At 42.9% G+C, this 23,840-nt stretch overlaps 1 protein-coding gene across 1 annotated transcript in view; it reads right to left on the bottom strand.

Moving 5' to 3' along the window:
• Window positions 1-13,477: 13,477 nt before the first annotated feature.
• The window catches only part of LCOR (ligand dependent nuclear receptor corepressor), a 64,230-nt gene continuing 53,867 nt past the window's right edge, over window positions 13,478-23,840 (bottom strand). Inside the window, exon 7 of the mRNA XM_058028665.1 lies at window positions 13,478-22,972. Within this exon, the coding sequence (XP_057884648.1) occupies window positions 22,003-22,972 (970 nt within the window). The 3' untranslated portion in view covers window positions 13,478-22,002. The remainder of the gene's footprint in view (window positions 22,973-23,840) is intronic.

Genomic DNA, 23,840 nt, shown 5'->3' on the forward strand with positions numbered 1-23,840 from the left:
TCCTTACCGGCTGCTTGCTGGCTGCTTTCTTTGAACTGACACGCACCAGGGAGGCACCTCCAGTGCCCTGATTCCCTGGGCTGGTGGGCAGGGGGAGACACCTGGGGCCACTTCAGGCTCAGGGCTGACCAGGTCTCCTCTCTGCCCAGAAATGCCAGGCTGCAGCCAAGCCTGCCCTGAGCAGCTCTGCCCAGCCCTTTGCTCTCCAGTCTGCCCAGGCACAACGTGTTTTACACGTGATGAGGTTTTGCCTCCCAAGCCCAGCATTTCAGTTTCCTTAAAGGCTTCTTAGGCTGGACTTTCCTGAAATCACCCGGAAAGGCTGAGCCAGCTCAGCTTGCCAAATGTGTCCCAACACCTCCAGAACACACTCCCGGGGTTAGCAATAAACACGTACCTGGAGACTGCTTTACTACACCCAGGTGAGAAAAACGCCCTCCAGCAACCGTCTGACCTGGTCCTACCTGGCGCTGCGATGGCTTTCAATTTGGAACGCCTGGGATTAGTTTAAATAAAAATACCCAGGTACAACCTGGCCCCTCTCCAGAGCCCTGCATGGGAAGGGTTATGTCAGCCAGGATCTCTTACACGGCCCAGCTCCTCCCCTCGCTCTGCTGAATAACAAAAGGGGATAAAAAAAACCTTTCAACCCCCCTGGGCTTGGAGCAGGGGGCTTTTTGAAGAGGCAGAGCTCAGCGTAATCTTTTTTCCACCTTTGCAAAGAGGGCGGTGACTCCTCTTACCTACTCACAAGCCCAGCTCTCAAGAGAAGCAGCCATCTTCCCCAGGGAAGACTCAATTTCTAACGACAGCAGCAGAGGTGGGGCCCTGCCCTGGCCCCCCCAGTGCCGTGCTGCCTGGGCAGCTGCGGGAAGGGGTTGTGGTGGCAAAACAGCCATCTCGCTCCTGGCTGGGGCACCCTCGGGTGCTGCACTCCACGGCTGTGAAGGAAGAATCCATGGCACAGGCAAAGTGACTGCGGAGAGGAGAGGAGAGGAGAGGAGAGGAGAGGAGAGGAGAGGAGAGGAGAGGAGAGGAGAGGAGAGGAGAGGAGAGGAGAGGAGAGGAGAGGAGAGGAGAAGGAGAGGAGAAGGAGAGGAGAAGGAGAGGAGAAGGAGAGGAGAAGGAGAGGAGAAGGAGAGGAGAAGGAGAGGAGAAGGAGAGGAGAAGGAGAGGAGAAGGAGAGGAGAAGGAGAGGAGAAGGAGAGGAGAAGGAGAGGAGAAGGAGAGGAGAAGGAGAGGAGAAGGAGAGGAGAAGGAGAGGAGAAGGAGAGGAGAAGGAGAGGAGAAGGAGAGGAGAAGGAGAGGAGAAGGAGAGGAGAAGGAGAGGAGAAGGAGAGGAGAAGGAGAGGAGAAGGAGAGGAGAAGGAGAGGAGAAGGAGAGGAGAAGGAGAGGAGAAGGAGAGGAGAAGGAGAGGAGAAGGAGAGGAGAAGGAGAGGAGAAGGAGAGGAGAAGGAGAGGAGAAGGAGAGGAGAAGGAGAGGAGAAGGAGAGGAGAAGGAGAGGAGAAGGAGAGGAGAAGGAGAGGAGAAGGAGAGGAGAAGGAGAGGAGAAGGAGAGGAGAAGGAGAGGAGAAGGAGAGGAGAAGGAGAGGAGAAGGAGAGGAGAAGGAGAGGAGAAGGAGAGGAGAAGGAGAGGAGAAGGAGAGGAGAAGGAGAGGAAAAGGAGAGGAAAAGGAGGAAAGGAAAAGGAAAGGAAAGGCTGGGTGACCCTTGGTGAGGAGGAGGCTGCAAACCTGTGTGCAGAGCCCCTGGTGTGGGAGAAGGGACCAAAATGGCTGGGCACTGTCCTTTCCTGCCTTGCAGCTGTGATGCCGAGCACAGCCAGCTGCAGGTCATGCCTGCTTTGCACAGCTTGTATGGCAGAGGGGACCTTGGCTCCCTGATCCTGAAGGTTCCAGCAGCATTTCTGCCTTGCCTTTCACCCAGTTTCTTCCTCTGAAGTGTGACTGAGGCCTTCGTGCTCACTGTCACCTTATTTGCCCTACTGTACTCCAGGGAGACAATCAGAGGTACACAGAACTTGTCAAGCTATAAATTTAAAAAAAAAAAACAGAGATAAACATTTTTCCTGCTTGATAAAGGAAATAAATCCATTCAGTTTTGATGCCCTTTCTACTTAGAAGACCCATCTTGAACTCAGTGACACAGTTCACCTGGCACATTGTGTTCAGGGTCCTCTGGTGTCACGCCACTTCAGCTCAAAGAAAGGCTGCAACTCCTCACCTTGAGCTCATCTGCTCCTTCTCCAGTCCATCCCTGCTTGGGTACTGCAGGCAGCATCACCTTATTCTGGGTGTCTAAGGATAACCCTGGGGCAGAGCTTTCACTGCCACCTGCGGTGAAAAGGCTCTGAGGGTGCCTAGGTCCCCACTCTGTCCTTCCTCTCTCCCTGTGCCCCCAAGGGTGCTGAGCTGCAGCCTGTGCCTCACCATCCCCAGATCTCCCAGACACACAGAGTTCTGTGCTCCCTGGGGCCTGCTAATCTGTGTGCCTTGGTACCTATCCAGCATTTCCCACTATTCCTGTCCTGGCTAGTGTTCTGGCTATCACTAATAAGTAAAACATGCCCATGGGCATTCTCTTTTGAGGCAGCTGATGGATGTAGATTGCCCACATGCTCCCTACTTAAGGCAGTTTTGGAGAAGAGCTTGTTTCTGGCTCGCATGTAAGAGCAGAGTTTCACCAAGTGCCCCACATTTTCAAGCAGAGTTGCTTATGGACAGTACAAACTGTTGCAGAGAAACTATTTTTTTAATGTGGCTTATCAGAATAGAGGAGAGGTGAGCTGACTGCAGAGCTGAAGTGTCTTTCCAGGGAAAGGTGCCAGGTGCAAACATGTTCCTCAGCCCGGCAAAAGCACAAGCTGAAGACTCACTGGTAAGCACAGAGGATGGGAATTGGGAACATGGTTTTGAACAGGAGGAAAAATTACTCTCAGGAGGCAGCCAGTCCTGCCTCTGAAGAGACAGGCAGGCATAGTCCTGCCTTTCGGGAGATACAGGCCAGCCCCACAGAAGCTGCTGGACTGGAAAGACCAGCGAAGGTGCCCAGGGCTGCCCATCCCACCCACAGCCTTCTCCTTGGTGCCTGTCCTCACCCCTTCCCACAGGGCTCTCCTAGGATTGGGTGTGCATGAGCAATGAGCCATCTCTCTCAAGGAAAAGCCACAAGTTAAAAGGAGATTCACAACCAGTGAGAGACAATCTGGGGACCCTCTATGCCTCTAGCCAAGCTGTAGGTGCAGTCAGAAACCTGTGTGGGGTCTCCAGAAGGATTGACTGCAGCGGGAGAGACAGCCCACCTGTCAGTGGGGTTGCCTGCAGAGCCTGGGACATGGCAGATCTGCCCTTTCTGCCCACCAGCCTCGAATGCTGCCTTCACAGGGCTGCAGCTGCAGGATGTCCTCTGTTCCTGTGCTCCACACCCTCCTTCCAGCCCCACCGCACACACTACCCTGGGACAGCAGCACACAGCCCCAGGGTCCCAAGTGAATTTTATCACCAGAGCCCCTCACTGCCTCCCAGCCCTTCTTGATTTCCCAGGGCAGCCTGCTCTCTTCCCCTTGCCTGCCTGCCACAGAAGGCGTCAGAGGCATCAAGGGGCAGGAGCTGTCAGAGGCACAAGCGGAGCTGTTGCTACGCAACCCCGGCGGTGCAGCAATTAATGCTGGGGAAACATGCTGCGCTCTGAAGCTATTTGCATAGCTGCGTGCTGCAATACATTTGTTTGCATTGTGCCTCCACTGTTTAGTGGAGTTTAAAGTCAACCCTCCCCCAGCTCTTGCTGGAGGGGACCTGGGGCTTCCAACAAAGGCCACGCAGTTGGGGATGAAGGGGCTGGGGGAAGGCAGAGGTTTGTCAGTCCCTAACACCTATAGGCTGCACAGATAGAGCATTTACAGCATGGAGAGGAAGGGCCAAGTTATCTGTTTCTCCCTACACAGCCTGAGGAGCTTTTCCCAGCTCCTGCAGAGCTCCCAGCCCACTGGTGGAGTTGTCATATCTCTTCCTGTTGTACAAGGGTGATGCTGTGTTTGCTCTGCTTGTGAATGCCATAAAAAAAGTTTTAGGGGCAGCCCAGCCTGCCTCTGGTTCTATAGTGTATTTGGGCAGGGAGCAAGAGGGGAGGAAAGAAAGGGAGAAAGAAATCAGCTAGTTCATACCAACCTACCTGGGAAGACAGTCTCCGAAAACCTGTCAATTGCCAACTGCAATCTTCTGGCTTGCCTAACCCAAGTTTTTCACTATTAAACTTGAAGCCTGTACCCTTTTAAGGTTTCCTTTTTTAGCCCTTGAACAACGGTTTGATTGATTATAAGTTTACAGGTATGTTTTGTACCTCAGAGGCACAAGAAGCAGCAGCAGAACAAAAGTTCAAGGCTAAGTGTTTCTGTTCCTTTCAGACCACTCTAAGCACCAGGATTATAGTTCTGTAAAAGAAACAAAACATAGCTATAAACTTATAAAATCCAATTCAGTATTTTTACAGGGATGACCTTTCCCCTCCCTCTCTTGCTGCCAGGCAGCTGACTCGTGCCAGTTGGCAGAGAGGTGCCTTGCACCCCCCAAAACCAGAGGTACCTCTTGAGTACCCCACCAGGCTGAAAGGTATCTTGGAAACCTGACTTAAAGCAGAGATTTGAGAAATGTGGATGACTAAGAAGAAAGCCTGATTGGTGAGCAGTGCCCTCCATCAGCTGAACCCAAAGCACTGGCCATGCCCACTGGGAGCCCAAGCTCTGAGGCAGTGTCTCACTGCCCTTGGGTGGCACCTCCAGCCCTGCTGGTTTCAACCACTTAATTTATTTTTCAGGGTGAGTGGAAATGCCTTTTTGAAGGGTTGCAAAGGAAGAACAGACTCTTAAAGGGGACCTGCTCACTGCTGGCAGTCAGGTGAGCTGAGCCCAGCCCCAGGGGCACATGCCAAGCGTGCACTTGGAAGGGGCTGTGCTGTGGCTTCCCAAGGACAGGCTTGCTTTGCCTGTGCTGGCGGGCTGCATGCAGAGATCTTACCCAGCAGAAGGGGGAAATGGGCTCTCTGCCAGTCCCAGTTCAGCTTGTTGGAATGGCCATGCAAAAGCAAACATGCTGGGAAAGGCATGGGACCATGTGACTGTGCTCAAACCCATCTCCACTCATAGCTGCAGCACAGACCTCATGCCTTGAGAGGTGCAGGATGTGCTTCCTTCTGCTGGCAGAATGGATGTCCCCTTGAAGGGGATGGGCAAACCAGCCATGGGCACGAACAGTGTAAGCCACTGAAGCAAGATTTTCTGGAGCTCATCTTCCAAAGCCCCAATTAAAAGGCTGACACTGGATGCACCAGTTTAAATGCCTGTATTTCGATCCTCAGAAATATGCCTGGCACCTCACACTCCCCACACAGATGAATGAGTCCCTTCACACCTCTGTGGGTGCTACAGTAATTCTCCCTCACTGCACTGAAAAAAAATAGAAAAGCAGCATGCAAAGAGCCGTGGCTCCACATAACAGCTAGGAAGGAGAAAAAGCACTCTCCTCTAAATTAAAAGCTGAAGTTGTGCAAAGCACAGCCAAAATAACTATGGAAATATTGCTGCCAGGTTCTCAAGGCCCCAGAATTTACTCCGTCCTTGGTGATGCACTTGGGGATGGACTGAGCTTGTATTTCAGCTGAAAAGCAGGAAGAAACAAGTTATAGGTGGGTTTTGTTTGGCTGGGTTTTTTTGTCAGCTGCATGTATTCATTGACATATCCAGGTTGTACAATCAGCCAAGTGACTGGACAAGTAACAGACATCCATTATAGATTCACACTTTTAACCCTTCAGAGTAGTGTCTTTTATTTGTTTATTTATTTTTAAACTAGTTTAACATTATAAATCACTTCTCCCCACCTGTAACCAAATAGAAATCAAACAAAAGCTGGTTTTACATTAAAAAAAACCAATAGCAGCATCAAATAAGTTTTGCATTTTTATATTCCTGTCATAACTTCCTTGACTCCCACCTTCCCCAAAACCCAACTGTATTCTATAGTACTTTATCATCATTGTAATATTTCTAATATAATATTTAATGACTAATTAAAAATGTTATCACTGAGCTATTGCTTTAAAACCAAGGGAAATTTATCATGTTGGAAATACTATTCTACATACTAACTTTCAAACCCTTTCCAGAATTGTCCTTGCTAATTTTTCTAATTATCAAGATCATTTGGGATCTTCCCTTTAAGGAAAAAAAAAATTACCATGACTGTTTCCTTCTGAGGCAGTACCCAGAATCTTTGCTGAGCTAGGTGCTCGAAAAGGATAGATAGCACCAGAAGACCAGAATAGATAGAAAAACAGACAGCACCAGAAGACAGATAACAAAAGCATGCAGGGCAAAAAAAAAAAAGTTCTTACAATGATTTTCACAGCTTTGCACGTTTTATAAAAAGCAGCACCCAGTTAAGAGAAGGGGGAATGAACCACAGGGACTGTGGAGTAGAGAGGGATGCCCTGAGTATCTTTAACCATTCCAGGAAGATATACTAGCTCTGCACCTGAGGTGACACAGGTGTATAACCTCTCCCCTGCTCTGTGTCCATCACAGTCAGTCCTGTCTGTCCTGGGGACAAAGCTCTCTCTCCCCAAACTTCAGACATGCACACACAGGTCTGCTGGAGTTACTGTAATAACTGCAGGGGTTCAACAACTGTCAAACTCCCACTGAAAGTGCACTTATCTGCAGTAATGAGGGCTTGTGACAAGGATAGGCTGTGCTGAGAGAAATACCACCTTCCCCTCCTAAGCTGAACGTACACTGAAAGGTGGAAGAAAACTCAAATGCATTGGACACCCTCCCCCAAGACTTTCCTGGTCCCAGTTCCAACAGACACATTGCCATGCACAGCTACTGCCTACTTCTAGAAGTCTTCAAGGATTTCAGATTCTGTAATTATCCAGGTTGGGGTATTTTCCCAACATGGACATGAGAAACCAAATGCAGGAGCTTGGTTGAGCACTCACTAGAGCTAACCACACTCAGCACAGCCCAGTCACCAAACCTTGGGAGGGGCCAGTGGAGACATCTGAAGAGGAGAGGGTATCCTGGGTGTAATTAACAGATGTTGGGGGATATGACCCCATTTCAGACAACCTGGAGATTCAGATAATTTGGCCTCAGATAATCAAGGCCACATTGTTAATAGAAACAGTATCACAACTCCTAAGGGTGGCACTCCCCATATGCCAAGCCAGCCCTGCTTGCAGGGGAATGCCTGGTGAAATATGAATTAGCAGTTTGATACATGTCCCTGCTCTCTGTCAGCTGCTGGGCTGAGCAGCAAAGCCTGTTTCTGATGCACCACTTTGGCTGGCTGCTTGGGAAATAGGTTAAGGCAGAGATGTGGATTGCAGCCCTGGATGCCTGGGGACAAGGCTGTCTCAGAGCTGACGGGCTAGGTAAGCTCTATTTTGAAAGTGGGTTAATTTAGCTGCCATTCAACTACCATTAAATGATGTAGGTTAATTTTATAGTCAGATAACTATTAAGAAACCAAAACATAAGGCAGGAAATGTCTCTGTGCATACCAGTGAGGAGAGATTTCCTCTGCGCTAATGCATACCCCTCCCCTTCAGCTCAAACCTCTCATCCTTCCATTTCAGCACATCCCTCACATCATCTTTTTTTTAACCCTTGTCATTACACACTCTTGTCCTTCCTCCCTCTTTTAAGAGAGTCTATTCTTCTTCTCAAAAATTCACCTTGATATCCTGGCCCACAATTATTTTTCTCCCTTGTTTATATTGTCACACATTGCAGTGCTAGAGGAAGACTGACAAATTCAAACCACAATCTGACCCTGGCAGATGTCCACTAAGAAAGGTTCCATCTTCCCCCACACAGGCAGTATTTGTGCAGCTACGTGGTAAATTGAGGTAGGGAACTACACCTTGCTTAGTATGCAACATTCTATCACTACCAATACACCCAGTTTACTTTAGGGGTATTTTCCATATTTAAAGCCTCCTCAATTGGCATTTTACCCTTTGTAAATGGATGCTGCAGTTGAAATGTACTTTATCTCTGTGTGATTTTCCTTAACACAGCATAATGATTGGCATTGTTTGTTTCTTTATACTGGTGACAAAACCCATCAATTGGTGGTTTGTCATAAAAGGAAAAATAAAATAAAATAAAATCATCAACAACAGCTTATGCCAGCAAAGGAACAGATCCTTTGGAAAAAGCAGAGGTGACTCATCACTCCTCATGTGCAGCGAGGAAGAAGCAAGCATCAGAGCCCTGCAGATCCCCCCGAGATGCCTCCACAGATTGCCTCCCTCTGACTTCTGTGCTTTCCTGGTCCCTCCAGCAGGAAAATGAGTCCCTAACTTTTGCAGAGAAAGCCAAAGCGATGATGACCCATTAGCACATCCTGCCCATCAACCAATCACAGCTCTCCTCTACTGCAGACATTTTTTATCATATTAGCAGTAAGTGCACTATGCAAACCCTGAGAGCTCACAGAAATGAACTCACTCTCAACCACGCAGCTGTAATGAGACAACAATGCTCACGGGACACTGCCATTTGCACTGTGCTTTTTATGACCAGAGAAATACAGAACGGGGCTGTACCCAGAAATCGCAGCTAAACCACCTCTGAAAAATCCTGCTCACAGCAACTCAGATGGTCAGACAGTGACACCAGAGCCCAAACAATGCATGTTGTGAGAATTCTGACCCATAAAAGGCTGACTGCCAAATTCCCTATTGTCCTGCTGAGGCCTTGCCACTCTGATAAATCTTGCAATGGAAGTCCTTTTTTTGCTCATGAGACACAAAAGAAGAGAGGAAAAAGCCAAATCAATCTGCTTTTTGCCAGCACTAAGGCACTACCTTTGTCACTTTGATTTTAAGCTTTATAATTGTTATTCTATTACAATATTACATTATATAACTATTATTGCAAATTCAATAGTACAATTGAATGCAGAGCATATTTCTTTTAAATCCTGAGTTATGTTATTTTGCCTTTTATAAATTAGAAATCCAGTCTACACTCAAACACAAGTAAATACACCAACATAAGGACAGGTATGTGCAAGGTGGCTAGAACTAAAGAGCAGATGAGTGGTCAACTTTACCATACACACTTGTGTCTGTCAGAGAAAAACCAATAGAGGGCCTGAAACAGGAGCAAAACTCTACTTGCTTTTGAGCATGAGCAGCAAAGCTCACTGAATTCCAGCTTGATAGACCTTTAGTGAGCAGTAAGGTCAGGCACAATGGCCCGACCAGAATTTAGTTATTAACAACCACAATTCAGGTACCAAGTAAGCTTGTTTAGCTTTTGCACCTTGAGCTGATGTTTGATGAATAGAAACAAGAAAAAAAATTGTACTTCTGTACAAACAGAGTGTATTTGCTATGGTAGCTTCTTATGCAAAACCAGAATCCTACTGACTCTTTTTTTACGGTCTCCTTTCAAAATCAAGTAGCTTGTTTTTAAACCCTTGGTAACACCTCACATGCAGCTAGTTGCTTTAAAGACCTGAAAGGAATCTGAGGAAGATACCATGTGTGACCACAGTGCACCTGAAAGCATTGAAAAAACTATAATATCACCTTCACCTGAAAGGGGAACGTAGTGGAACTAGTGGATCCTCCAAGCAACCACCTCAGGCTTAGTTTACAGCAAGGGACCCAGCACAAATATTGGCTGTGTGTATGAAAAACCCCTCCACACATCGGGGAAGCTGTTGGACTTCTCCTAGTGTCAGGTGTTCCCTGCAGTCCCAGAGTAACTCAACAATTAGTGTCAGGGCCTTCCTCCAAAGCTCAGGGAGAAGAAAGGCTCAGCTTTAAGAAAGGAAACCATAAAAGCCCTTTTCAAAGTTAGGAATGTCATTCCAAATGAGTTAAGCAAGCCCCACACTTTAATAGCTGGGCAGGAAGCATCTGGGACATGAGACAATGGGATCTTGCATATCAGCAAAAAAATTTTCCAAACCTGAGCAGGTGTAACCTATTTAGCACTGTAATTTTTACAGGCAGTTTGCTGATAATCCTCTACAGACAAACCACTCCTCCTGTCAGCACACAGCTGGCTGATCTGCACCTGGAGCAGGAGCCCAGCAAAGGCAGGCAAGCAAGCTGTGACCAAGCCAGCCCTGGAAAGCACAGCCAGGGAGACAAGGCAGGAGCCACACAGCAACAGATCCACTGCAGGCTCGGGCACAGGCAAGAGCTGAAGCCTCTGCCCCATCCCCATGGTGTTAATGTCAGGGCTGGGTGGGTTGTGGTCCAGGACTCCGGTCAGCTCCTTCAGGAGATGCAGCTGTATTTTCATACAGGCAACTTTTGTATGTTCGGGCAGCAGTGCTTGGGCTTCTGTGCTCTGAAGGATACCTTAAGCACTTCTAATTTTAGCTGAGCTTTTAAACAATTCCTGGAAATCTGAGCTGTAGCCATCTCATACGAAAATCTGCCTTTTAGTTAAGTGTGTTGGGAACAGACTCCTGCAGAGCTGTTAGACACCTGCAGAGGAGGAGGCAGCAAGAGAAGATTTTTAGAAGTTCTATTTCAAATGTGATCTGTAATTCTAAGACATTCAAAGTGACCTGTAAAAACAAGATGCAATTGTTTTGTGTTCCCTCTTCATGATACCAAAAGGGAGCTTTTAAAGATTGTGTTGTCTGCGGTTTTCAAGTAGGTGGGTAAGAAGGAACTTAATTAATTCATAATTCATAGGTGTGAAGTCATTCACATTTCTTTTGATTTTCCTACTAGACAGCTGAGAACATCTTGGATTTCAAGTTACAGAGTCTGCATCAAATGTACCAGATCAGAGGAAACAACACTCTCACAAACTGGGATCCTTCCAGCATTGTAACATCTACTAAAGTGTCTCAAGAATAATTACATTAAAAAGATCAACTTTCTCTTTAATCTCTTTTCCATCTTCATTGTATCAAAATCCATAATCCTAGATTTACCCTAACACTTCAAGCTCAGTTTTTTGAAACTACTTTTCATCTGTAGCTCTGTTCCTCTGTGTATGAATCATATTCCTAAACAGGTCCAAGAACCTGCTATTCACTTCCAGTTAAAACCTCCATTCAGCCAGTACCCTTGTTTGGGCATCTGCCAGAGCAGAGTTGGAAGATTAAGAAAACAGTGATTTGCTGAAGTATCTTCCTGAATCAGGATTTAAATCCTCCCCCTCCCCCAGACCCACTTTTGTCATGCCTCTAGGAAATTAGAGAGCTCAGCATGCTCAGGCAGGAAAGCTGCTGGTGATCTGTCTCACTGCAGACACCAGAGCAAGCTCTGCACTGGTGGTGTTCGAGGAGCCACACCACACGGGCTTTGGTTACACGGGAAGGTGAAACTCTCATGCTCAGGAATTCCCTTAATTAAACCAGCTTCACTCACAAAAATTAAGCTTATTTCCAGCTTTCAGATCCTTCATGCTGAGCTCAGGGAGTTGCTCTTCCCCTCCCAGCAGCTTTTACTTCCACAGAGGAGCAATGAGCAGAGCCTCTCATTCCACATCTGAGGGAGTATCTGCATTGTAGCAAGTGACCCAGCTGTATGTGGGGGTACAGTCCACAGCTATTCCACAAAGGATCTGTCACTTCAGAAGGTGACCAGATATGCTCCTGCAGGTACAAAAGAGGCAGCTGCCTCTTGCAATAACAGACTGAGCAGCTCAAAACCCACCCTGAGTCCAAACAAACAGAAGGAAATTAGAAGGTGACTTTTAAAGCTGCCTAACAGGGCTAATTGTGTTTCTTTTCTACTTTTATAAGAGACAACAGAATGGAAGCTTCTTTCTGGGTCTGGGTGCAACATCTTGTGAAATCTTGTCATGATACAGGAAACAGCTTTTAAAAGAAGAAATCAAGACTGTGTTCATTTAAGTTTGAACAATTTCATCTTAGCAGTGCGAGACCATCAGCAAGTCCTTCAGGAAAAGCAGAAAAACATGGTATTTCTGATAATCGCAGGACTAAAAGTGTCAATTAAGAATGTTCTGGGACAAGCCTGCACAGTGTAATGCATCCTAAAGAATGGCAGATGGGAATATGGTTCATCACTTTCAAAGGCTATTTTCATAGATTTGACAGATGTATTCAGACAAAGAGAAAAAAAATATTATAAATGATAGTTTACCGCACAAGGCTTTCAAGCTATTTACACATAAAAACTCACTATTCCTGAGTAAGTGTAGGATGTAGTCTCTAGTTAAACCAAGTTTTTTACTTAAGAGAAATTTGCCTGGTAAAGCTAAACCAGTGACAGCACCCAATTACCATTTTGCTTTTTGTTTTTAATAACGGCATTAGCATACAAGAAATACAATAATTAGTTTGTAATGTAACAGTTATTTAAGGATTTTAAGAAACAAAAAAGGCACTGAAAAATGCAAACCCTAAATTACCTACTTTTCAATAGCACATGCTAAGAAAGGCAATTTCTCAGGAGAAAAGAAACCTGGGCTAGATACCATGCAGCATTATGAATTTTCCTAAAGCTAGGAAATCCCTATGCATCACTCTCAAAATCATCGTAGAACTGAACACAAAGGTTAGCAGGAATGCCTAAACTCACGTGGGTTCCATTATACACCACTTAGTGTAACCTACTTTTTAGTATTCAGCATTTCAGTATCAATAATGCATAACGTCAAAAGTTGTTCAACCCCAAGTACAGGCACGAGAAAGGAAACATGGATCTTGGAAAAGGGCTGGCTGCAGCGTGGTGTCACTGCTGGATTTGCCGTGTGCCCCTGTGCAGAGGGACAGCAAGATGGAGTTGCTGGAACCTTCCCTGTGCTAATGGGGAGCTGGGGACCTGCCCCCTCTGCGCAAGAAGAGCAGAGAAAATAAAGCTGCAGAGAAAATAAAAGCAACAGCAGTGCCTTGGTGGGCAGCTAAGCAAGGTGCCTGTGCCTGGTGACGTGTGCTCCAGTACTAAGCTCCACTGCCCCAGCTGGAGCTCTGCCTGCTGCCACCCCACAGCCCAAAACCGACCCACACGGGGCTCTGGCCACGCTCTCACGACCTCCATGCCTAGCCTGGCTCATTACTGAGTGCTCAGTGAACATCACTACACCACCTTTTATTTTCCCTCCTGAGAGGCTGTTTGTTCTTCACTGGATAAATTATTTACCATTAAGGATATTAAGGTGGCCAGTAGGGAAGCACAAATTAAGAGTAGGGGAGTTCATGAGACCGGGCTGCTATGAGACAGCGTTTCAGCTTTCACATGTATTCCCTACCCAGCTGCTAAAGCGGCTTTACCGTCAATCCTATTTAGGGCAGGAACCCAACGGAGTATGGAGATTCCAAAGCTCAGTCCTTCAGCCAGAAATTGCTTTACCTTCTATTTTCACTTCCTTCCCTGCTTCTCCCCCCTTGTGATAGCTTCCATCTCATATCCTTGGGCTACTAGTAACAAGCATTTAGAAAACACATTAGGAACAAGAGAATTGGAACCCCTTGAAGTTTTTCACAACAAAATTTATTAGAAGAATAGTGGTTTTGAAAAGTCTAGCATCCAGTGAAAACTACCATACACAACGTTACAGCTGGGAATGTGTTTCCAAAATGACATGGTCAAATAATACAATGGAGCCATTAAATCTTACACATGCACAACAAGAGAATTAGCGCTTTGACATACAATGCAAAAAATAAATGGACCACATGAAATAAAAATTTAAAAGTACTTATCACATACATTAAGACACAGCTTATTTAGTCCAGTCAAAAAATCAGAACTGCATTTAAAAAATTAATGTAGTGCAATCAAACCAAAAACCTTAATTTGTGATCATAAGTGCTCTACTACATAAAACATTGATCATAGCAAGGAACAAAAAATTCAAATCACACAGTACAAAAAAAATCTGTAAATAAATATAAACTACAGTACAAGAGAAATATTAAATTATACAATTCCGTCAAACTGTAAACAGTATATTGAAATGAGGTCCATAAGAGTAAAGGGGGGGGTTCCTGTTTTTTTTTTCCCATGACACTTGAACTTCTAGAGGTCAGAGAGAAATGCCATTTTCCATACTCTTCAAAGACTATGGGTTACATAAATAGAAAGAGAAGACTTTTTAGATGTAAAGTGTCAAATAATAAAGCAGAGGTGTTGCTGACTTGCGACTGCCAACAGATCACCATGAAGGCAGAACAGCAGATTTTAGTTTCAGGCTTGGCCTCCAGGTGAGCACACCACAGAGGCCTGGCACTGCAGGTGTTCAGTGAACAGTGCTCAGCCTTAGAAAGGAGGTGCCTCGTGAGCTCTGGTCCTGCCCAGGAGGTGGAATTAATTACAGACAACCTGGACCTCTGCTGATTATCTGACAGGTTTACACGCTTGTCATACAAACACCAACTTTGGCAGAACAATTACTAATAAACTCAAAGCACTCCCGGCCCATTGGTTTCCATCACAGTGGCCAGTGCACAGAATTCTCTAAGGACATTGCATAACTAGAGTGTAGAGGTCAGACAGCCAAGGACCCGTGCTTGAGGTTAGAAGTAGTTATGGTGAGAGAGAAGCAAGAGCCACGTTAAGAAGCTGCCTCTGCTGTTCACAGAAGCAGCTGGGAATGTATTTCATTTTTAGCTGCGCTGGCTAGTAGTGGCATTTTAAAATATATAAGTTTAAGATAACATATATACTATATATGTATATAATATAATACATATTATATAATATACATAGGAATTTCTTACAATACATACCAGGAACCCCCACGCGATCTGCTCAGTAGTAATAACTGAATATACAGAATGCCACTATAAGTGTCTGAGGCACTGTGTGCTGGAGAGTAAATATGCAGCTTTAAAATCCGTTTGGCTGAGTTATACCTGGATACCTGAACTGAGTTTTAAGTTGACATTCATCAAGGATGTGCTATCAGCACGTCAAAAGAAAAGCAAAACAAAATACAAGTCACTGCTAGGTTTAAGAAGAGAGTACAAGTACCTGAATTGAGTGAGGATAGTGTGTAAACTGTCCCTGAGGGTTTTTAAACAGTGTGTGTACAAGTTGGATTCCTAAGAACATTAGTTTAAACTTACACTGCGGACTGATAAAATACCAATGTCTGACAATTTAACAAGTGGAGGTTAAAAAGAGTTATGAGCAAACACTCAAAACATTTTATACATTTTAAAGCAGCAGTAAGCTGCTGTAAGCATACATCCCATCAGTACAAGCAACACGTGGGACTCAGATAAAGGTTTCTATTTGCAAAAAGCCCATCATATATCAATAAGTAAAGAATATTCACCTGCTAAATTAGAATGCACCTAGTTACAGACTAGCAATTCAAGATTAATTTTTTAATCAAATACTTTGCTATACTTTGCTATTACATACTAAAATTCCTTAAGCTCACTAATGCTGGTATTCTAATCTATTTTTTTTAAATGTTCCCCCTTCATTTAAGAAATATACCATTCCACAACTTAAACATTAAGATCCATTTTCAGTCCTCAGATGTAAAAAGCATGTCAATGAGTTTATATTAAAAATTTACACGGTAAAAAGGCTTGAATTTCAGCCAGAGATTCTAAATACTACTCATTCCCTGAAGGCATAAGGGAGAAAGAATCCCTACCCATTTTTCTTGTGATATAGTTTTCAAACTGAACATTAAACAATGGTCCAAAATGGTTTTTTTTCAGTTTGGGAAACTTCCCTTCCCTACCCATCATCCCAGATTCCCAATGTTAAGCCCTGAAATGGCCTACTGAAATGATCAGTAAAAAATACCAGGCATGTATATATACATCCCCTGCCTGAACTCCAGAATATTTTGTTGTACTAGTCTTTAAAAGACAGATTAATATCCCAAGAAACCTTGTGATCTGACCTGACAAGCTGTTCATGATCCTAGATTGTATATTTGAAGTATTTCATAACCTGAAGACCAGATTTAATTAAGACTCAGGCATTGTAACAGAGAAAGTGCTGCAGTTATTTATCCCTTTTCTGGTACTTCAGAATAGGTCAGACAAGTGCTTTTTATTGTTTACATGTTTTCACGCAGGCATAAAAAGTATTATCTGCAAAACTATTTGAGAAATGTAGCACCAAGTAATTGATAAATTGTTTAAGTAGCTCTAGTAGTATCCTCATTATTTCTGAGTAGGAAAAAAATATTAAGATAAACTGTGCTAGGTGATGATGAGAGAAATTGTTTTGGATGTTAACTTTTTCTACTCCAGTCAAAATGAAGCCTGTGTCCTAATCCCTGCTCTGTAAGGTAGTTATCATCTTGAGTCCTCCTGAATTATACTTACCAATGCAGTAGAGACAAGTACAGGGGCACTGGTGGGGATGTTTGTTTTTAAGCAGGTAGATTAAATGCCCTGGACAAGCTAAAAAAAATCCTCCTTTCTAGTACATCACCCAGGAAAACTGATTTTGCAACTGGGCTGAGAGATTTTTGTAAGGATTGAATAAAGCTCTCTTAATATGAAGGTTTTTATGACAATACCTGAATATAGGCATAATTCAGCAGGACATGAGGTCCAAAACTGCTGTTGTAATACTGGTTTAGAGAATTGGCCCCAATCAAAGAAAGAACAGGAAAGAGAGAGAGATGGACACTGGAATGCTCTAAGTACTTAACAGCTTTTCCTGGTACACATGAAGTGGATCTACAGATCATTTTGGGTTTGAAATATCTCTCTGCCTAGTGGTCATCACAGTGCATTGTGTTTATACACTGGATAATCTGAAATGAGTTACTATAGTGGCTACTTTATCTGCTACATTCATCAGAACTGCATACAACTAGCAGTGCAGATTTTCAGGTTTCTGAAGGTTCCAATTACTGAATTTTCAATATAATTCAAGATCAAGTAGAAACCTTTATAGTACCAAAACAAGTCTCAAAATTTTCTTACAGCTTTCTAAAACAATATTAGCCAACATTATGTACTGATGCCAAGAAAAAGCAACATTGACCTAGACTGAAATTACATTTAATTTCTGAAACATTTGCGGGGAATACCTAGAGGTTTCTGATCCTCACGAAAATGAGGGAAACAACCCTTCCCATCCTACTTCTAACATTTGGCAGAGAATTTAAGCTATTTAGAATATTGTGAAAAATCTTTCAGTAAGGTTAATAATTTTGCCTTTGTAAGATTTTGGACTGCAATAAGAGTATGCATTCTTATACTGAAGAGTTCAAATTTTGTCTTCACTGAAGAAAGAGGTCTTTACATTACAGATGCAGCCACACTGTTTTTGAGAAAAAAAGGGAACAGCAGAGTGCTCCCTTCACTCCTTGGACACTGTGTTCTTCTCCTAAGACTCAAGGACATCTTAAGAGAATTACTTGAAAGTAAACTGGAAAGAAACACATGGCAATTCCAGTTTTGCCTGTATAACAATCGTTGCAGATGAAACATAAAGCGATTCAATCAGAACTAAAAAGTTGTTTCACAAAGCTTACTCAACCCTAAAGCCCCTAAAATCACTTTGCCAGCTCCCATGAATTTCCAGGGAAAGGCAATGTACTCTTGAGTACTCACGAAAGAAATATTTAGATGCAAATGTTGGCCTGCCACAAGACAAAGCACAGACTATTCCTTGTCTGCTCTTACCCAGTCTAAACACAAATGCAGTTACCTCCAGTGTTTAGGAATATCCTCCAGCAGTGGAAAGTTCTGCAAAAATTGTCATGCAGGAGTTGCGAGAGAACACAGAAGCTGAATGTGTTCCCTTACTAGAGGCATTATCCTATCTGTATCCCTGCATTGTTAAAAATATTTTTTCTCCAACTGCCAAAAAAGTTCAGAGTTTGAATTCAGGTCTAGCAGTAGGGTTGGTAATGCAAGCATCAAGTTATGAGTTCTGCAACAAAAAAGAAAGTAAAGGCATACCTGTATTGCTTATGCAGCAACTTCTCCTGTGCAACAGGGAAAAAATGAGAAATTCTAAAGGAAACTGTCTGGAACCTTTAGAAAAAAATCAGGGAATGACTGGAAAATAAATAATCTTTAGACAGAAATAAAAATGAGTCCAGAAACGTGTCCCTACAATATCTAACTGGAAACGTTCAACTCTATAGCTGTACTCAAGCATTACAGCCACAATAATGCCTACAACACTGTGGAATGAGGATCCAGCTGGCTGAAAGTGAGGTAATAGTTTGTAATAGGTCAGAGTTCTAAAAAAGCACTTTTACATCTTACAAATCCAAATGAAAAAAAAAAAAAGGACACATTTCATACATGTTGGGCTTTCCCACCAGAACTGTACGATAATTAACTCCACACCAGGACCCCTACCACACTAAGCCTTACTCATCTTCAATTATATGCTGCAGCAAAGATTTACCAAGCGACACCTAAACTTCAGTACAATATGAAACTTCGATTCTTAAAACTTTATACACACAAAATATAAAATTACTTTTCTAGGATGGGGTAGGGGAGGGGGATTCTCCTTCATGGTACTTGGACTGAAAAACTAGTTTTCAGAGACTGCCACAAATATAATTCACAGTTTCTTGCTGTCAGGCTTTTTCAGCTACATCAACGTAGTACACAACAATACTGTTAAGTCCAATAACTACATTGGATGGACATTCTCGGGAATAAGAGAAAACTAGTGACAAAAAATACCCGAAAGGTCTCCTCCTAACAACGTCTCGATTTTTACAGGGTTGCAGTTTGTCTATGTTACACGTTAATGCCATCTCACAAGAGCAGCAGGAGAAGGCTTTAAAATCTTTCTCCTGTCCAAGTGATCCAAGTAACATAAGCATCCACTTACCAGAAATAAGATGAGAAACAAGGCTTTTGTTACAAAGACCGCAGTGAACCACACCTTCCCACACCAAAATATGGTCAACCAGGGATTTTGGCCATGCAAACTGCTGGTCAGCAGAAAATTAAGCATGCTAATGGACAAACATTAATTCCAATCATATATTTAAAATGATCCCAAATACTACTAGTTAGCTACACTGAAAGCGCCTGCAAAATATATGTAGTGAAAAATGAAACAAAATATTAGTGATCACTGCAGCACTTAGAGTGATACTAGTCTTAAGTGATGAATCACCTCAGAGAAAATATGTTAGATGGGACTTTGAAACAAAAAAGTAACATTAAAAGGTGCACCTGAATATTACAGACTAAATTTACAAAACCTACAATAAGGTAAAATATATATCTTTTGAATATTCAGCAGCTTTTTTTTAAATTTGTTTTTATTTTTTGAGAGGCTCATGAAATTTTAAAAAGGGACCACTAACTAATCTCAACCATGCTTCACAAAACAATAATGGCTATTTCATATTGCAGTTACCAATGTAATGCAATTAGTGCTTAAAAAATAATCTACACTTTTTCTTTTTTTTCCTTTTTAAACAGAGACCTTTGGAGGAAATATGGTTGTTCAAAAGCTTCTCGAAAAAGAAAGATTACCTGAATATTAAGTTATCACAGATCAAGTGTTGTGTTTAAAAGCTTTGCAGTTATGAGTATTACAATCTTCAGGTCTCAGGACATTTAAACTGAGAAAGTTACGTGTTTGGTTTGTTGTTGTTTTTTTTTTTTTAAATCCACTTCCTAACCAAAGCAAATAAAGAGTACTCAACTTCTCACTATCTATTTACAATTCTTAGCCTACAGTCTGAAATGACAAGACAAATTCTCTTTTAAAACTGCAGCATTAAAGGGTAGGCACACCATTCTTCTGCTGCACGATTGTCACCCACTTAAACATACACATACAAAATATTTAGGTTAGTAAAATGAGCACTCCACGTACACTACAGTGACAAGTTTTATAAAACTCAACTCATGTTTCTTAAATAAGGACAACTGCAAAAGGTTAAACCTCTCTCAAGAGTAAAACTGTGTTACTTTTTTTTTTAACTTGCAACAAACTTTCTACCATAACCTCCAACAGCAGATGAAACCACGCCTTAAACTGCGCCTTTATTGCAATCACCAGCTAAACTGGAACGTATTGCAGAGTTTATATACTGCTACTGAGCTTAAACTGCTTTAAATGCCAAGATGACAACTAGAAAGCTACAAGGAACCAGGATTTTGAGGACTAAAATATATTAAGTAAACAAAAATAAAGTATACTTGGGGCCAAATGCCCAGTCCATTTCAAGAATGAGCAGTGCATATTTAAAACAACAGCAATGGTGTGCCTAACCTTTGAAAATATGAAGTTGCTGGGGAGGGGGAGAGGCTAATGGATTCAATTGTTCCAGAAGTCATTCAGCATCCCTAGGGCTACCTAGGTCACCCTCCCATGAACTTTGAGAGACCACTTTCACTGACATCACTTAATGCTCTCACACAAAAACTCCAATGCTTCTTTTGGTTGTGCAAATGGGGAAAAAAATGCTAAGTCTATCTACCTTTTGCACAGATTAAGACCAAATTGCTTCTACCTGAAGAACCAGCAATTATGATTTGGTCATGTTGTGGTTAAGTCCAGTAAGTTCCACTTAGTTACTGACCACTCCCGCAGAAAGTATCAAAGATAAAAGTTCAGTACAAAACTTATCCTGGATCTCCATATAAGCATAAAGATACCACCATACTGAAAAAACCCCAGATTTGTGGTTTACGGAGTGCTTTTTTTTATGGTGTTTAAATGCTTATTCTAGCATGTGCTAAACCACTATCAAAATAGATTAAATAAAAACAACAACAAAAAAGCAGGACTTAATTCCTGCTACTGGCAACTGTAATATTTAAAAAGGAAACACCCATTCATTGAGTGTTCGACCCTGACAGTATTACAGATAGATATGATGCAGAGCCTGAATTAGATCAGGCTACCAGTGTTTTACTTCTTCCCTGAACATTAACAAGCTCCTTCACTAATGTGGATATTTGGGCAGACTACTGAGGTTGTAACGTTTGAGATCACCATTTTGTGGGCTATTTTTTTTCCTTTTTTTTTTTTTTTCCCAGTATCACAGTAGTTTGTTACACAAATCCCCCATCCCTGGATTAGAGTCATATAAACTAGCTGTTGGGACCACATAGTTTAGTAAACTCAGAACCAAGTCTGTAAAAGTGTAAAGGTCACAAAGAACCATAGTTCTGGTATAATGAGGCATACCCTAATACATCATTTAGTGTACCCTGACTGCTCCTGACTGTGAGAAGCTTGTCTTCCGTGAGATAAGGCTACATCCTCAAGCAGGTGAGTGTAAATATCACCCTTCAAAAACACCAAATAAAATTACAGCGAAGGTAGTGTTATAAATAATAAACTGACATTTTCTGAAGGTAGTGTATGTAAGTTTTCCCTCCCCTCCCCTCCGGGTGAGCACTAAGCAGACAGCAAATGGTAAGTACGGTTAATTTAGAAAGAAAACAGTGGAGAGCCTAATTAGACCCAATTGATTATCAATCTAGTTGACAAATCTGAGTTCAAGAGAGGTACCATTCCTAAATAATTTGATTTAGCTCAAACCTTTCAATCAACTGGATCAACAAAAAATAAGAAGGGGAAAAAAAAGATTTCTGAAACATTTTTGAAGAATGACAGTCTGATTTTCATTTGAAAATTGCCTGGTTTCAGGAGAGTGTCAGTTTAACAAAGTGGACTTATTTCTATAAAGGCAGATATGAAAAATCCAACATCAGAAGTTCAGGCAGGCTCTACAGGCAAGATGTCCACTTCTACAGATCTGCATTCTTTGTGAGGTAACTCAATTCTCTATTACAGAGAAACATGCAAAAGGCAAAAGAAAAAAAAAGGAACAAAGAAAGAAAGAAAGAGGGCAGTGGGCAGGTGAAGGAGGGAAATTGTGCCATACTAGGCCAGAAAAATTTACAAATGTGACATTCAGAGCACATCTTTCACCTGTGTTCACATAAGTCTATGCTAAACTGCAAAGGAAAGAGCATTGCAGTAAACAGGAGACTCAGGTGCGCTCAGTGATGGTTGAACTATGCAGTAGTGCTCACCCAGTTTGCAAAGTAATTGGCACTCTACAACATCCCTATTCATCCTTCAATTCATTCGCACTTTGTGCTGCTTCTCCCTGGGGATCTAATTCAATCTTTACTGAAACATCCTGCCCCTCCGACCTCATTAATTTCATTTTTTTCTTTGGAGGGTTTTTCAAAGTGCCCAGCCTCTCTTTAACTTTGTACTCCAGTGTACTGTGGGGGATCCCATAAATACTCTGAGCTTTGGAAACACTCATTTTCCCGCTCATAACCACAGAGATTGCTTCCTCCAGTATCTCGCTGTTGTACTGTCTGTATCTCCCTCTTTTCTTCCTAGGTTGCTTGGAGCCAGGATCTCCCTCTTGATCTGAGGTGGGATATGGCTGTCCAGAGGTAGACTGCTCAGCATCTGAGCCCCAGGAATCTGGTCCAGCATCCAGCAAACTTCTCCTATTTTGTTTTGGAAGGATAGCCCTTAACTTTCTGCTAAGCGCGCTCTCCGTTTGTGAACCCATTACCAAAGAGCTATAGCTGAACTGGTCACCAGTGCGGGACTCCCATGAAAGGTCCATGCCTCGAACTTGTGGTATCTTTAAATCCACAGGAGATGAATGGCTCACGTCCTTTTTCCCATCCTGCTTAGTTTGAAGTGCCATTTTTTGAAAGGCAGAGTTTTCTGTAAGAAAAGGAAGGTCACTGATGTTGCTGAGTGCACCATTTCCCCTGAATTTCATGCGGCTGAAATTGAATTCGTAGTGTGGTTTTGCCCAAGAAGCCTCCCTGGATAATATTAAGTGCTGTCCATGATTCTGTAGTCCAGATGGCCCATGGCTGGCAGCTGTAGAGAACTGGTTTCTGCTCAGCAGTTCTTCACTAATCTGGAGTGATCGAGCCAGCGGTACTTTAAGAGATGTGGAGTGGCCATAACCTTCCCTGGTTCCATCCTGCAAGCTTCTTGGAGGTACCCCATCACCACTCTGTAGTCCCTCCGGATGGTGCTGGCTGGGTCTCCCAGGTCGCCTAATTGGATGGAAGGAAACTGATGTGAGCAGGACTTGCACAGGTAGGGAGGGATGGGTGAGGGGGCCACTCCTTTATTAGAAGGCCTTGCTTGGGTAACATCACTTTTTGTGTTATTTATTTTTCTCTAAATTTTTTTTTATTACTTTAATTTATTTTTTTTTAAGTCTCAGCATCAGTCAGTTTTAAAACTTGTTCGCAAAAAAAGAGAAGCTTTTTGGGCAAAGAAAAATGAAACCTGTTGGCTGGTCTCTGGTTGGGTTCACAAATTCTCGGAGTAGAAAAGACTTCGCGCAAGCGTCTGAAAATAGCACCTTAATTACAAAGTAGTAATCAATCGCCATAGATCTACACACAACTGTGTTACTGGTGTGACGTTACCACTAAACAAGCACAGTAATAAAAGAGTAAGCCAAAGTGCAACATATTCAACATGTAAATATGACTGCCACCTGCAGTATCTACACACAGGTGGAAACCCTGGATAATGTTTGCTTACATCATATTGAAGAACTGCTGCTCAGGATAAAAGAAAAAGCTTAGCAGGCCTCAGAGGCATTTGCCTGACTTTCATTAAGCACCAAATATGAAAGCTGGGATACTGCGGATCACAAAGAAAAACACATACACTAGACTTACCAAACTGCTCTCTTAACAACTAATTGCATATAGATAGAGCCCTAAATCTCATTTAATAAAAAGCATGCCTAGGAAAAGGAAGATCTAAGCACCAACTGTCATTCAGATCAAGGGTTAACAAAAAAAAAGGCAGTATGTATTTTTACCATTTCCCTTTCATCACAAGTGTTCTTTCTATGAAATTAAGTACTACTGCTGCAGAGAGTCACATCTATTTTAATACTTTGAT

The sequence above is a fragment of the Melospiza georgiana genome, chromosome 8 (genome assembly GCF_028018845.1).
Source record: "Melospiza georgiana isolate bMelGeo1 chromosome 8, bMelGeo1.pri, whole genome shotgun sequence".
Taxonomy (NCBI): Eukaryota; Metazoa; Chordata; class Aves; order Passeriformes; family Passerellidae; genus Melospiza; species Melospiza georgiana.